Source organism: Saimiri boliviensis, chromosome 11 (assembly GCF_048565385.1).
Source record: "Saimiri boliviensis isolate mSaiBol1 chromosome 11, mSaiBol1.pri, whole genome shotgun sequence".
Taxonomy (NCBI): domain Eukaryota; kingdom Metazoa; phylum Chordata; class Mammalia; order Primates; family Cebidae; genus Saimiri; species Saimiri boliviensis.
Window position 1 is genome coordinate 21,365,159 of NC_133459.1, and position 14,956 is coordinate 21,380,114.

At 40.9% G+C, this 14,956-nt stretch overlaps 1 protein-coding gene across 2 annotated transcripts in view; it reads left to right on the forward strand.

Annotated features, from left to right (window-relative positions):
• The window catches only part of KDM1A (lysine demethylase 1A), a 70,979-nt gene that overhangs the window by 53,572 nt on the left and 2,451 nt on the right, over window positions 1–14,956 (forward strand). For both annotated transcript variants that reach the window (XM_010345466.3, XM_010345467.3), the window contains 8 exons: window positions 2,056–2,198; window positions 2,578–2,668; window positions 4,735–4,869; window positions 5,636–5,709; window positions 6,988–7,099; window positions 11,034–11,166; window positions 12,739–12,926; window positions 13,321–13,435. In XM_010345466.3, the coding sequence (XP_010343768.2) occupies window positions 2,056–2,198; window positions 2,578–2,668; window positions 4,735–4,869; window positions 5,636–5,709; window positions 6,988–7,099; window positions 11,034–11,166; window positions 12,739–12,926; window positions 13,321–13,435 (991 nt within the window). The remainder of the gene's footprint in view (window positions 1–2,055; window positions 2,199–2,577; window positions 2,669–4,734; window positions 4,870–5,635; window positions 5,710–6,987; window positions 7,100–11,033; window positions 11,167–12,738; window positions 12,927–13,320; window positions 13,436–14,956) is intronic.

Here is a 14,956-nt window from a genome sequence, read left to right on the forward strand (position 1 = left end):
TTGAACTTCCCTATGTGACTGTCATTCTAGCTGCAAAGATTAAAGCTTGTCCGAAGCAAGCCATCCAGTTGACACTGGAAGAGCTTTAATCTGTACAATTTGCACACTTGTGTGTTGACACATTCTGCCCTGTTGTAGAGGCACATGTGATCTAGTCCCTCTTGCTGCTATTGCATCCTCTTGCTAGGCATTTTAGAAGCAGCACATAGAAATATCCCTTTTGTACTCCATGAAAAGCAGTTATGTGCATTGCATCTGTGATCAGTTAAGACCTCATAACTACCTAGATTTCACATTGAAATGTAATTGTTTACTTTTTGAAAGAAGAACCAAATTTAGATCTCCAGAACCATCTTTTATAGCATCATTGCAGAATTTACACTAGAAGTAGCATGTTTCTGAGCAAAATTTCAGCACTGTTTGAGTTGCTCTGTATATGACCATTACATATCACATCAGTGAGGAAAAGTAGCTGAGAAAGTAAATGAAATTCCTGACAAAAGGGTCTCTTCCATCAGCTCTCATAGCTGTGTAATAAGAACAAGCTCTTTTTTTTGGCCACGGAGTAGAATGAGTAGTAGGTCAGAGGTTTTTGAGCCGCCAATCCTAGGTACCTTCCTGATACAAATGGCACCAAGCATCCAAAGCCTGATTCTCTGCCTCATTTAACACAAACTAGAATATTTTAGAGATTTAGATTTTCTTTAGGCTAAGGGTATTATAAAGATATCCTGATCTCTCCCATGTATATAGTCTTTTAGAACTTAACTGCTTTGAATATGATTTTCATTAAGTCAGTTATGGTGTCTGTCGTATTAACAGTTCAGAGGAGAGTTGCAGTCCTCCTTCTTTTTGGGGGCAGATTGCTCTTCTTGCCAGATTCTTTCTGCCACACATTGGCTTATCTCATTGAGTTACTTGTATGATCAGTGAAGGAGCAGAGGCTGGTGTTTGAAATTGTCTGTTGGGTTGGGAAGTACAAAAACCTGGAGTTTCAGATGAGAGGTAGAATCTTATTGGGATGGTCTTGTCAACAATCAGTTACCTCTGACTGTAAAAGGTTGCTCCTCCTGAGTCTTAGTGTTTACTAGAATTTACTTCAGTGTTTTATTTTTGTGTTACCAATTTTAGGGTCACTGTATTTTAATCACATTTCCCAGCTGATCTCAGCCCAGCTTATTAACAAGCAATGCTTGTCTTAGACATATTTTTTCTTTCTCTCGCTTCTGCCATGAATTCAGCAATAGGATTGCAGATACAGTTTACTTTTGGGCTGAATTAAGCAGTAGCGGAGGGGTGTGTGTGAACTAGCTGATATTATCAATAGGCAGGGACACAGTGTGACTTAGGATCCTGCTCTTGCAGCTTGATGACCTGCTTTGTAATCTGTTTTCTTCATCCACATCAGTGAGGAACCAGATCTTCTGATCCTTCATTTACTCATGGATATCTTAAGAGCTTTGTACATTCAATTCTGAACTTACTGGTGCCATAAAATATTATTACCCTGCAAAAGAATAAAGGTGCTACTGTGTTCTTACTAGCAGCCATGAATTTCACTTCTCTCTTCCCTCCTCCCACCTGAGATTCATCTTTGAGGGGAAGCAGATACCTTGGGCTTCTTATTTTCCCATCTTGCCCTTATTCTTGGAAGGTCCTCAGGTGTGTTAACATAGTATTTGTTCTCTGGGACTTTTCTAGTGTGTTGTTTGCATGTCAGCCAGCTCAATTTAATGCATGTCAGCTCAGTGCCCCTTGTGCTCCATGTGACTTCAGTTAGCACCAGTGTAAATCTTGTGACTGTTAATAATTGAGGTGGAGTCCCAGCTCTGAGGGCAGAAATGGGAGAAGAGGAAATGTCAGGGCCCAAACATTTCATATCTCATTCAAATGGATTTGATCACTTCATAGAAAAGAAAATTGAATCATTTTGCTCAAAGGTTTCCCCTTTGAGATACATATTTTAACCTTTATAAACTGTAGAGCATTTGTGTTTTCATAGATGGTTATATTTAGTTTTATAAGGACCAACTCTGCTATACTTCGGATTTTCAGGTTCCTAAAGAGAAAGATGAAATGGTAGAGCAAGAGTTTAACCGGTTGCTAGAAGCTACATCTTACCTTAGTCATCAGCTAGACTTCAATGTCCTCAATAATAAGCCTGTGTCCCTTGGCCAGGCATTGGAAGTTGTGATTCAGTAAGTATTTTGATACTGCTTACTGTGTAGTGAGTTCCATGTGTAAAGATTTGCTATTTATGTTTTCAGTTTTTCTGCAAGTCTTATTTGAGCTAGTTTTTACTTATTTTTGTGTGAAACCATTGAATTCCAAATTAAAAATTATTTAAAATAATTATGTGATCCCTTAAGGTCCCTTTCACTTCTAAAATTCATTGTTTTTATAGTATTATACTATATTTAACATAGCCTAGGAAATAATTTCCCACTAGCCAACTTTCTTGTTCCTAAGTATTAGACGTTTCAGTGGGCCCTGATGCCCTTAAATGTTTTTGATGGGCACCTGTCTTATTCTGCAAAGTTGACTGTGAGACCAGGTTATACATATTGTCTCTCTTAGGTTGCAAGAAAAGCATGTCAAAGATGAGCAGATTGAACACTGGAAGAAGATAGTGAAAACTCAGGAAGAATTGAAAGAGCTTCTTAATAAGGTGAAGTTTTGTATTTTCTTCATAGCTGAAGAAGCTTTAATAGGAGAAAAAGTCTTTAATTTAGAAATTTTAAAAGCATTCCTGAGATTTTTTCCTCCATGGAAGAGAAAGTCTGCACAGTTGGGATTCATTCTTAAGAAAATAATGAGTAATAAAAGAGACTGTTTTATATGTCAGTCTTTCAATGTGGCATTGTTGATAAATTGTTGCCAGAGGAAACAGATCATCTTTCCTCTGTGTCTGGTCCCCTTTAGCTCAGGGGTGTCCAGTCTTTTGGCTTTCCTCAGTCACATTGGAAAAAGAAGAATTGTTTGGGGTCACACATAAAATACACTAACACTAATGATAGCTGATGACCTAAAAAAATAATAATAATAAAAAATCAGTGTTTTGAGGAAGTTTATGAATTTGTGTTAGGCCGCATTCAAAGCTGTCCTGGGCCCCAAGTTGGACAAGTTTGGTTTAGTTATTCTAAAGTTATCCCAATGTCCTCGGCTGAATTCTAGGACTAGCAGGGGATTAGCTGTACTGGAGCCAAGTTTCCATTGGTGAAGACCAACAGATCAGCAGCCAGTTCATTGGCATAATTATTTATCTTGAATTGCCACCACCCCCACGTCTGTTACCCAGGGCAGAACTGTTAGGGCTCTTCTCTGCCACCACTTTCCAGAGCCCCAGGCTCCAGAGCATTAAAGTCCAATCATTTGTTTCTCCTCACACTGCTAGCTACAAAGGTCACATCAGCTTAGAGAGAAAATAGCCCCTGGAGGGGTCCTTTATGGTGCATACTCAGGGTGTGCCTGTGACTGGACTCTTGCCTCACTCTCACTATGCCTCATTTCTTCATCCTGTCTAATGAAGAGGTCTCCAGCTCACAGTCTTCGTGGATTGTGGTAAGGATGAAATTTAAAAACTGCCCCAAGTGGGGCCGGGCGCAGTGGCTCACGCCTATAATCCCAGCACTTTGGGAGGCCGAGGCGAGTGGATCACGAGGTCGAGAGATCAAGACCATCCTGGTCAACAAGGTGAAACCCCGTCTCTACTAAAAATACAAAAATTAGCTGGGCATGGTGGCGCATGCCTGTGGTCCCAGCTACTCGGGAGACTGAGGCAGGAGAATTGCTTGAACCCAGGAGGCGGAGGGTGTGGTGAGCCGAGATCGTGCCATTGCACTCCAGTCTGGGTAACAACAGCGAAACTCTGTCTCAAAAAAAAAAAAAAAAACTACTACCAAGTGGCAGGATACCTATATGGTGCCCAGTCTCAGGCTTTGTCACTCTTCTCCTGTGCAGTATCATCAGAAGCCTGAAAAAAACTAACATTAAGAATGATTCCTTAAGATTCTTTGGCCAGGTGGCTCACGCCGGTAATCCCAACACTTTTAGAGGCTGAGGTGGGTAGATCATTTGAGGTCAGGAGCTCAAGACCAGCCTGGCCAACATAGTGAAACCCCATTTCTACTAAAAATGCAAAACATTAGCTAGACATGGTAGCACACACCTGTAATCCCAGTTACTTGGGAGGCTGAGGCAGGAGAATCATTTGAACCCAGGAGGCAGAGGTTGCAGTGAGCTGAGATTGCGCTATTCCTCTCCAGCCTGGGTGACAGAACAAGACTCCGTTTCTTAGGGGAAAAAATTATTTGACCTTTTGCATATTTAAAAAATACAGTATGACAATTTGTTTTCCAAAATAAGTTTAAATTACATTAGCAAGAGTTTCTTTTTGGTGGAGATTAAATTTATTTCAACACTGGGTTTTTTTTGTTGTTGTTTGTTTAAATTAATGGGACACTCCTTGTCCTTCTTGTTCATTTTAGAAGACAGCACCGATCTTACTTACCAGATAGAGTTGTGGTACCTTTATGTCAAGCCCTATAAGATTTCTTTCCTGTTTCCTAGATGCAATGATGTAGGTTAGAACAGGTATTTAAGAATTCTAAGGACCTTGCATTGTAGCCTGTTTTGTTGTGATAGCAGTTTTGAGGAGCCAAAACTAAGGGTACATGTGATATGCATGAACTACACTACTATTTGGAATGGTAAATTTGTACTTTTCCTTCTTAGATGGTAAATTTGAAAGAGAAAATTAAAGAACTTCATCAGCAATACAAAGAAGCATCTGAAGTAAAGCCACCCAGAGACATTACTGCCGAGTTCTTAGTGAAAAGCAAACACAGGGATCTGACCGCCCTATGCAAGGTGTGGTACACATACAGGCCTAACTCTTCTTACTTGACATCCTAAGAAATAGTACAGATCTGAGAATTTTGGAAAAGAGAGCCGCTAGCCAATCACAAGTGCCTACAGTGCAGTGAAGACGGTTTGGTACATACGGAACCATGGGAACTTAATGGGTTAGCTTGGTTTAAGACCTGCTTGTCCTGCAGATACTTACCCTGTCTTAATAATCTCATCATTTTATCTGAAATACCAGTTTAGCCCTACCAGTTTAGAATAACAGTAATAAACAGGGAGGGACTTCAGAGTCATTGGGGTCCAACTGTCTGATTCAAATCCCTAACTTGGTATCTCAAGCCATGTTACCTTGGACTTCTTAATTGTCTCATTTGTGGCATAATTGTAATACCTGCCTTGAAGGGTAATTGTGAAGCTTAAATGAAATTATGTATGAAGTACTTACCCGATGCTAGGGACATAGGATGCTCATGAAATGGTCCTTGCTATGATCTTTCATCTCTACTTTGTAGCACACTAGTATGTTTCTTCCATTGTTTTCTCCTGTGTGCTCCCTGCCTTCCCCTAATATTCCAGGCCCACAATGGTAGCTTGTCTCCAAAAAAAGAAATCTCTTGAATTCTATCTAACCCCAGCCTAAAACTGAGCCACACTTCCTATACATGTTCTGCAGAGGAAATACGATCCAGACCTTATACTTTGTGGTATAAAGAAAGTAGGTGGATATCTGACCCTTCAGGATAACTCAGATTCACTTAATTTTTATCAGGAATATGATGAATTAGCTGAAACACAAGGAAAGCTAGAAGAAAAACTTCAAGAATTGGAAGCGAATCCTCCAAGGTAAGGAAAACAGACAAAAGTTTACAGGGATAGCTTTTACTATTCTTTCACTTTGATTTAGAAGGAAAATTCTAAAGCATAGTGAACTTTTTTTTTTTTTTTTTTTTTTTTGAGATGGAGTTTCGCTCTTGTTACCCAGGCTGGAGTGCAATGGCGCGATCTCAGCTCACCGCAACCTCCGCCTCCTGGGTTCAGGCAATTCTCCTGCCTCAGCCTCCTGAGTAGCTGGGATTACAGGCACGCGCCACCATGCCCAGCTAATTTCTTGTATTTTTAGTAGAGACGGGGTTTCACCATGTTGACCAGGATGGTCTCGATCTCTTGACCTCATGATCCACCCACCTCGGCCTCCCAAAGTGCTGGGATTACAGGCTTGAGCCACCGCGCCCGGCCCATGAACTTTTATTTATGTCAGTGAGTGGTTTAAATTGTTAAATCAATGGAAAATACCTGACCGTATGACTACTTGTGAGGTTTCTAAATCCCTGCCTCTATATTTTAATGTGTCCTAGATACCTAAATAGATTGTTTGTAAAGAGAGAGCCTTTCTCCATAAGAACTGATATTTGGATAAAGATAAAATAGATGGAAATTATCTTTTTTAAGGGAGTAGAAGGTGCTGTTGCTTTACATTTCCATAATTTTGGGGACTAGAGAGGTATTATGCTTTATTTCCACTGGGTTTTTGACAGTGAATGCTGGTGAAATGTTTTCATATACATCCAGCCTCCACATAAATCTGCTTTGTTCTGTATTCAAGGATGCTGCCCATCCTTTTTTTTTTTTTTTTTTTGAGATGGAGACTCGCTCTTGTCACCCAGGCTAGAGTGCAGTGGTGTGATCTCAGTGGCTCACCGCAACCTCCACCTCCCAGGTTCAAGCGATTCTCCTGCCTTAGCCTCCTGAGTAGCTGGGATTACAGGTGCCCGCCACCATACCCAACTAAGTTTTGTATTTTTAGTAGTGATGGGGTTTCACCATGTTGGCCAGGCTGGTCTTGAACTCCTCACTTCAGGTGATCCGCTCGCCTTGGCCTCCCAAAGTGCTGGGATTTACAGGCGTGAGCCACTGTGTCTGGCCTACGCATCCTTTCTATAGCGTCTATGCTGTATGCTGTGTGTAAGATATAATAAGACAGGTAAGATCCTACTTATAATTTCTTCACATAAGGCACAGCCCTGGCTTAGGTTCCGACCTAGTGAGATCACCTACATCACACTAAGTGTGAAGAACTAGTGATATCTTTTAATAATCCTGTGCTCCTTTGTACTTTTGCAGTGATGTATATCTCTCCTCAAGAGACAGACAAATACTTGATTGGCATTTTGCAAATCTTGAATTTGCTAATGCCACACCCCTCTCAACTCTCTCCCTTAAACACTGGGATCAGGTAAGTAAATTTCCTTAATTGTTTATTTTATTGTGCATGTCTTTGAGAGGGATTGTAAGAAAAACACTTAATTTTGTGTGTTTTTAAACAGCTTTAGTAAGAGACATCATTTATATACAGTGAAATTCACCTATTTTAAGTGAACAGTTTATTGATTTGCCAGACCTCATCATAAGCCCCACACAAACAGGATATAGAACATCTCCATAATCCTGAAAAGTTTTCTCCTGCCCCTTTGTAGTTAATCTCCCATGCTCTGGCTCCTGGCCCTGGACAGCCACTGATTTGCTTGTTACCACTACAATTTTGTTTATTCTACAGTTTCATTTAAAGTGAATCATACCGTACATAGCTTTTTGTGTGTGATGTATTGCATTTAGTGTAGTTTTTGAGATGTGCATGAAGTTTTGAGATTCATCTTTTTTTTGCTTATATCAGTAGTTTGTTCCTTTTTATTATTTAGTAGAATTCATTGGTGCCTTAATAGGCATTTGGATTGTTTCCCTTTTTTGACTGCTAATGAATGAGGTTGCTTAAGAATGTTCATGTCTTCCTCTTGAGTAAATATGAGTGAAATTGCTCAGTACTGTGGAAAGTAGATTTTTAACTTTATAAATCAGCTTCCAAACTGTTTTCCAAATTGCCTTCCCACCAGCAATGTATGAAAATTCCATTTGCTCCAAATCCTCACCAATCTTGGTAATGCCCATTTTTAAAATGTCAGACATTCTAATAGGTATAGTAGTATTTGCATTTCCCTGATGACTGGTGATGTGGAGCACGCTTAGGAGCCATTCATATGTCATCTTTGAGTAAATGTCTGCTCAGATCTTTTGCCTATTAAAGTCTGTCTTCTTGTTGAGTTTGAAGTTTATTATGTTCTTTAAATTCTAGGCAGAAGTCCTTAGTCAGATTTATGTTTTGCAACTATTTTCTTCTCATCTATGGCTTGCCTTTAATTTTCTAAATCTGTCTCAAAGAGTAAAAGTTTTTACTTGAATTTTTTTCTTTTATATGAGACAAGGTCTTGCTTTGTTGCCCAGCTGGGAGTGGCATGTTCATGGCTCCCTGCAGCCTTGACTGCATGGGCTCAAGTGATCCTCCCAAGTAGCTGGGACTACAGGCACGTGCCACCATACCTGGCCAATGTTTTTAAATTTTTAGTAGAGACAAAGTCTCCCCACATTGCCCAGGCTGATCTTGAACTCCTGGGCTCAGGTGAGCCTCCTGCCTTGGACTCCCTGTCCTATTTCTAAACTTTTTATTTTAAACCATGTTCTTTTTGTATCCTGAAAAAAATCTGTGTCTTACCTGAAGTCACAAAGATTTTATCCTGTGTTTTCTTCCGGAAATTGTATAGGTTTAGCTCTGCAATCCATTTTGAGTTCATTTTTTTGTATATGAAAGCTAAGTGAAGGGTTCGTGTTCTTTCATGTAGCTATGTAATCATTCCAGCACCATCCTTTTCTTCATTTGTCTTGGCACCTTTGTTGAAAATTAATTGGCCATGTAAGCATGAGTATTTAAGGTTCTCTTTTCTGTTAATTTATCTGTCTATCCATATGTCACTATCACACTGTCTTGTAAGTTCTCCAAGTTTGTTCATTTTTGAAATTGTTTTGGCTATTTTAAGGTTTTACGTCTTTCCATAACAATTTTAGAATCAACTTGTCAGTTTCTATAAAAATTACCTTCTGGGATTTTGATTAGGAGTGCATTAAATTTCTAGATTAATTTAGGGTGAATTGCCCTCTTAATATTGAGTATTCTTATCCTTAAACACAGTATACTTCTCCAAAAATGCTTTTTCATTTATGTCAATGATGTTTATAGTTCTCAGTGGGCAGGGCTTTCCCATGTTTTCTTAAATTTCAGTGTGATTTACTCTTCAAGTGAGAAGTCACAGGGCTTCTTGGACCAGTCTCTGTATCTGATACTTCGGCCTGACTTACGACTGTATGGGCCAGGCACAGTGGCTCACTCCTGTACACCCAGCACTTGGGGAGTCAAGCCAGGCGGATCAGTTGAGGTCAGGAGTTTGAGACCAACCTGGCCAACGTGGTGAAACTCTCCCTGTCTCAACTATAAATACAAAATTTAGCTGGGTATGATGGCACACACCTGTAATCCCAGCTACTTGGGAGGCTGAGGCATGAGAATCACTTGAACTTGGAAGGTGGAGGCTGCAGTGAGCGGAGATTGCACCATTGCACTCCAGCCTGGGCAAGAAAGCAAGACTCCATCTCCCCACCTCCCAAAAAAAAAAAATGTATAGAAGTAAATTATTATATTTTTACTTATATATTTTAATTTACATTATACATTTTCATAATAAAAATTATTTTGACAGGCAGGCCATGGTGGCTCATGCCTATAATCCCAGCACTTTGGGAGGCCAAAGTGGGTGGATCACCTGAGGTCAGGAGTTTGAGACCAGCCTGGCCAACGTGGTGAAATCCCATCTCTACCCAAAATACAAAATTAGCTGGGCATGGTGGCTTATGCCTGTAGTCCCAGCGACTTGAGAGACTGAGGCAGGAGAATCACTTGAAACCGGGAAGTAGAGGTTGCAGTGAGCCGAGATCATGCCCCTACACTCCAGCCTGAGCAACAAGAGTGAAACTTATCTCAAAAAAAAAAAAATTATTTTGACTTCCTAATCATCTGATTATAAAACTGCTATTTTTAGTATTTGAAGAGTTGGACTTGTCAGAGGTAAAGTCTTGCAGAACTACCAGTTCCTTTATGGTTTTTCATGTAAATACTAATTTAGGCCCTTCTAGTCATTGATTTATCATTTGATATTTCAAAATGTGTCTATTTGTAATAGTATTAAATTTTAAATGAGTGATTTCAACTGAAGTAGTGTTGCTGCTAGCCCAGTATTTGGATCTAATTTCCCCAAGAATTTCATGAAATTAGAAATCCTTACTAGCTTACAAAAAAAAAAAAAAAAAAAAAGTTATATAGAACATTTTCAATAAATTCAAAGAAATAAGATCATTTTGGGGATTCGTAAATTCCAGGTCAAATCTTGGCTTTTTCACTGCATGGACTCTGTTGAGCCACTCTTTATGATCCCAGATTACCTTCATCTAGTTTGACAGACTTAGTTTTGGAAGTCTTCCCTCAACTTTTTAAAACCTGTAAATTTAAAGAATAAAAACTGATTTTGCTCTCAGGTAACAAAATGTAATCAGGACTGTGACCCTGATATCCTTCAAGTCTGTAATATATTCAAAAGCCAGATGAATAAACTTGAATGATATCTAATCACCTGAATTTCCTGGATCATCAGTTCCCCCTACCACCTCCCTACCCTAACCACCGTAGAAGATCAGGACTTGGCAGTATTGGACTGGGATGATAAATACTATCCAGGGAAGGCCAGGTGCAGTGGCTCACACCTGTAATCCCAGCACTTTAGGAGGCTGAGGTGTGTGGATCAGGAGTTTGAGACCAGCCTGGCCAACATGGTGAAATCCTGTCTGTACTAAAAGTACAAAAATTAGTTGGGTGGTGGGCGTGTCTGTTACCCCAGCAGCTACTTGGGAGGCTGAGGCAGGAGAATCACTTGAACCTAGGAGTCAGAGGTTGCATGAGCCAAGATTGGCACCACTGCACTCCAGCCTGGATGACAAAGCAAGACTCTGTCTCATATATATATATATATATATATATATATATATATATATATATATGAAAGAAAGAAAAGAGAGAGAGTGTTGTGTGGGTGTGTTTAGACACATTTTGGTGTTTTCTCTTTTTCCTGCGGTTTCCTTTGATAACTGTAGCTGAATACTGAGTGATTTGTTCTTTAGTTTGCCTTGAAATATTGACTGTTTCCACAAGCTTGTGTTTGTTTTACAGAACTAGGTGCAGATGATACAGGTTAAGAAAAGGTTGGAAATATGTTCTCTTCTCTCCTTTTTAGGATGATGACTTTGAGTTCACTGGCAGCCACCTGACGGTGAGGAATGGTTACTCATGTGTGCCTGTGGCTTTAGCAGAAGGCCTAGACATTAAACTGAATACAGCAGTGCGACAGGTTCGCTACACGGCTTCAGGTACGTCACTGCTTTCCAGAATGTAAGATAGAACTCTCCTGAAACAGGACTGATCTTTGTTAGGTATCACCTAGTAGGTACATTCCCTGATAGTGTGTTTAAACTATGACACTGTAGGTAAAAATTGACATTTACAGACAATCAAACCTATGGAGTCTTTGGTGGTTCTAACCCTATCATTTTATAAAACAGGAAATTGAAGCAAGTTTTAGAGTTTCCAGTTTGTCATGAACTAGTTGGATATTAGCATCTCTAATCAGAATATCTGAAATCTACAATGCTGCAGTGAGCATTTCCTTTGAGCACCATGTCAGTGCTCAAAAAGTTTTCAGCTTTGGTGAGCCAGTGAGTTTGCATCTAATTTGGCTCAGTACATTTAAAATACTAGGATTTTGGCCCCTGGGCTCCAGTAGGATCTGCTCCTTACATTTCACCACCCACATCTTGGTCTTTGGATTCATTTTGGCCTTTTTTATTCAGCTGGGCTAATTCACTTAGGTATCGTTCCTAGTTCTGGAGCAGTCCTGCTAATAAGTTGACTTCAGAGATGGAGTTTCCCTGTGCTTGCTATGGGGATAGGCTCAATGCTCATCATTATTGCTGGCTTGAGACTACCTTTAATGTAAAGTGCAGAGCACTGTTGCATTTTGAACTCCTTAAGATAGCTAGTCACCTCCCTCTCCGAGAACCATGTGTGACTATAAGCATGAGAAATGGAGACGCAGGCATCAGCCTTCCCTGTGTGGCCCCTTTCCTTAGAGTTGCTGAGATCACCACAGATTTTTTTTTCTAAGAACCAGTGAAACAGTTTTCCATTTAATTTTCCCATCAGAGGCAGCTTCCAGGTGACAGTGCTGAGATCTGTAGCCTTGAGCCTTTTGCAGGCAGGCAGAGAACGGTGAGAAGAGATGTTGTGCCATTTTCCCCTAGTTCTGCAGCCACAGAAAATTAGCATGTACTGAGCTTTCATATTTATTTTGATATATATAATATAATATAAATGGACATTCATTTAAAAACAAATGAGGAAAATGATGTTAACGTAATTTCAGTACCCTTCCTGAGGTCAGCCTTGACAGACGGAGGCTCACTGCGTTCTCAGGCGCAGCATGCTTCACATTTTGAGGCCGTCTCCCCTAGATCTGCATCACGGTCTTCTGGTAGCATTCTTCTGCTGGCTAATAGTGAGCAGCTAACCAGAGTCAGAAGACATTGGTTCTATTGGGATGAGCATTTTACTCTTTATTTTTGGTCTAAATGTACTTAACTTGAATAAATGGTAAGGTGCTTTCGTTAGTCTAGATCACCAATATATTGGGAGGGTAGTGTTGGGGTGACAATCGAGGACTCTGAAGTTGACTACGAGGGTTTGAATTCTGACACTTATTACCTGTGTGGCCTTAGATGAGTTCTTTCACCTCTACCTCAGTTTTCTTACGTGAAACATGATGGTAATGAAAATAGAAAGATAAGAATTGAGAGATGGATGTCCATCTGTTGTGTACTAAATGTTCAATATTCAGTGCCATATTCATCACCACTTGTCTTTCCCCACCCACCCTCCCTCTCCAGGATGTGAAGTGATAGCTGTGAATACCCGCTCCACGAGTCAAACCTTTATTTATAAATGCGATGCAGTTCTCTGTACCCTTCCCCTGGGTGTGCTGAAGCAGCAGCCACCAGCTGTTCAGTTTGTGCCACCTCTTCCTGAGTGGAAAACATCTGCGGTCCAAAGGATGGGATTTGGCAACCTTAACAAGGTAACTTGCCCGAGGCACTTGTGTCTGCAGATCGGATACACAAGTAGCAATCTTAGTCGTTTACTTGGTGAGGAGGGGGCCTTGCATTTTTGGACGTTTGGCTATATTCTCAACTGTGACATCAGGGCTGAGGAGTGTCAGTTGATTCTCTTCAGTGCCTGAGTCTATCGTCAAGTGTCTGTTCATATGGACTTACCCTTATGGGGCCATTTCACAAACTTGGGCCTATAAAGAGGGGGGTGTAAATGTCATCCTAAATAATTTACAATAAGCATTTCTGGGCTTACTTTGAAAGCAGATGAGAAGAGACTTTGAAGAGGTCGAGGCCCAGCTCTGTTGAAGCCAGTATTACCTGGCCCCTGTCACTAGCTCATGTGCTTCTTTCTTGTGGCAGGTGGTGTTGTGTTTTGACCGGGTGTTCTGGGATCCAAGTGTCAATTTGTTTGGGCATGTTGGCAGTACGACTGCCAGCAGGGGTGAGCTCTTCCTCTTCTGGAATCTCTATAAAGGTAAATGCCTTCTAATTTTAATCTTTTCCATATCCTTATAGGAATATAGAATTTGAGTTACTTTGGGTTTTCTCAATATATACGCCTTCTCTTTTTAATTAACAAACAATTCCAGAAATATCTTCTAGGTACTGGGGTATGAAAAAAAAGTACCTGTCTTCAGGGAACTCAGAACTTAGTGGGGACACAGTAAGCGGAGAAATAGCCTTAGAACAAGGCACTAGGTACAGTGACTGGCTGAACACCCAGGTTACTGGAGGTTCACTCAGACTGGAGGGACAGGCCCAGGGAGGCTGCCTACCAGGGGAAGCTTGCGTTCCTCATTCTCAGGCTGACTTGCCCCTGATTCTTGGATTACTTCCCTTAGAATGTACTTACCAAATTCCTACCTCCTGTTCAGTTTTCTTCTGTAATTGGACTTAACTCTATGTAGACTTAAAGAAAGTATATTTGTACCCCACCTCATTCCAAGAAAAGGCTATAAAAACAGTAAGGCCTCATCAGTGTGGACACGTCGGCTAACTGGCTTGCCTCCCACCCCCAGTTCTTTCCATTACTCCTCATGGCCCAATGGTGAATGGTCTTTCACACCCCAGGGCCTCTAACTTCACAGAAGAGCACCCGGTCCCCTGAGCACCTTGCTTTCTGACAACAGCAGCGTGTCTTTTCCCTTCCCACCCAGGCTGTCAAGTCCTGTCAGTGCCAGCCTTACAGTCTCTTGCAAAGCTGTTTCCTTCTACTGCCTACCTCCCAGTCCAAGCCATTCTTACCTGTTTCCTGGACGGTTACCAGTAGTTTCTACTGATATTCCTGCTTCTTTTAATGACTTTGTACTGCTGAAAGAAAATGTTCAGACTCCTTATCTTGGCCTGTACTGAGGTTCTTCGTTATCTAGCTCATCTCTGCTTTGTCCATCCCCAGGTTCCAGACACATTGGCCTGTTCTCACATCCTGGAAGGCACCATGCTGTTTTCTGCTTTAGGGCCTCTGCGTGTACTGTGGTCTAGACCTGGGTGGGGGCTGCTTCTCGCCCCACTCCCATCCCCTTGGCCCCTCTTCCTTCCTAACCTGTCTTACTCTTCTCAGCATACAGGGCTTGACCTAAATGTATTGCAAAGACTTCCACGACACACACATCTCCACTGCCCTGAATGTAAATTAAATCCCTGTATTCCTTCCCCTGTAGCCTATGTTTTTCTTCATAACTTCTATCACAGGTAATAATCATCTGTGTAGTTTTGTATCTGTTGCTCTGTTGGAGTATATAGTTGATCTTTTTAACCCCCTCTTCTAGGAGTGTGCCTATCATGTAAGTCTGCTGTGTACTCACCAGGTGGGTGACCGAAGACAGGCCTGGGATGGCTAAAAGGAACGTGTAGCTATTGTCATGGAGCTATCTGAGGTAGTCAGGGTTCAGAATTCTGTGCCAAAACAAAGGGATGCTTAATAATTCCCTTTTATTAGCAAGGTCTAAAATACATCTTCATAACTGCTGTGTTTTGCCAAGTTAGAAGCAGTGAG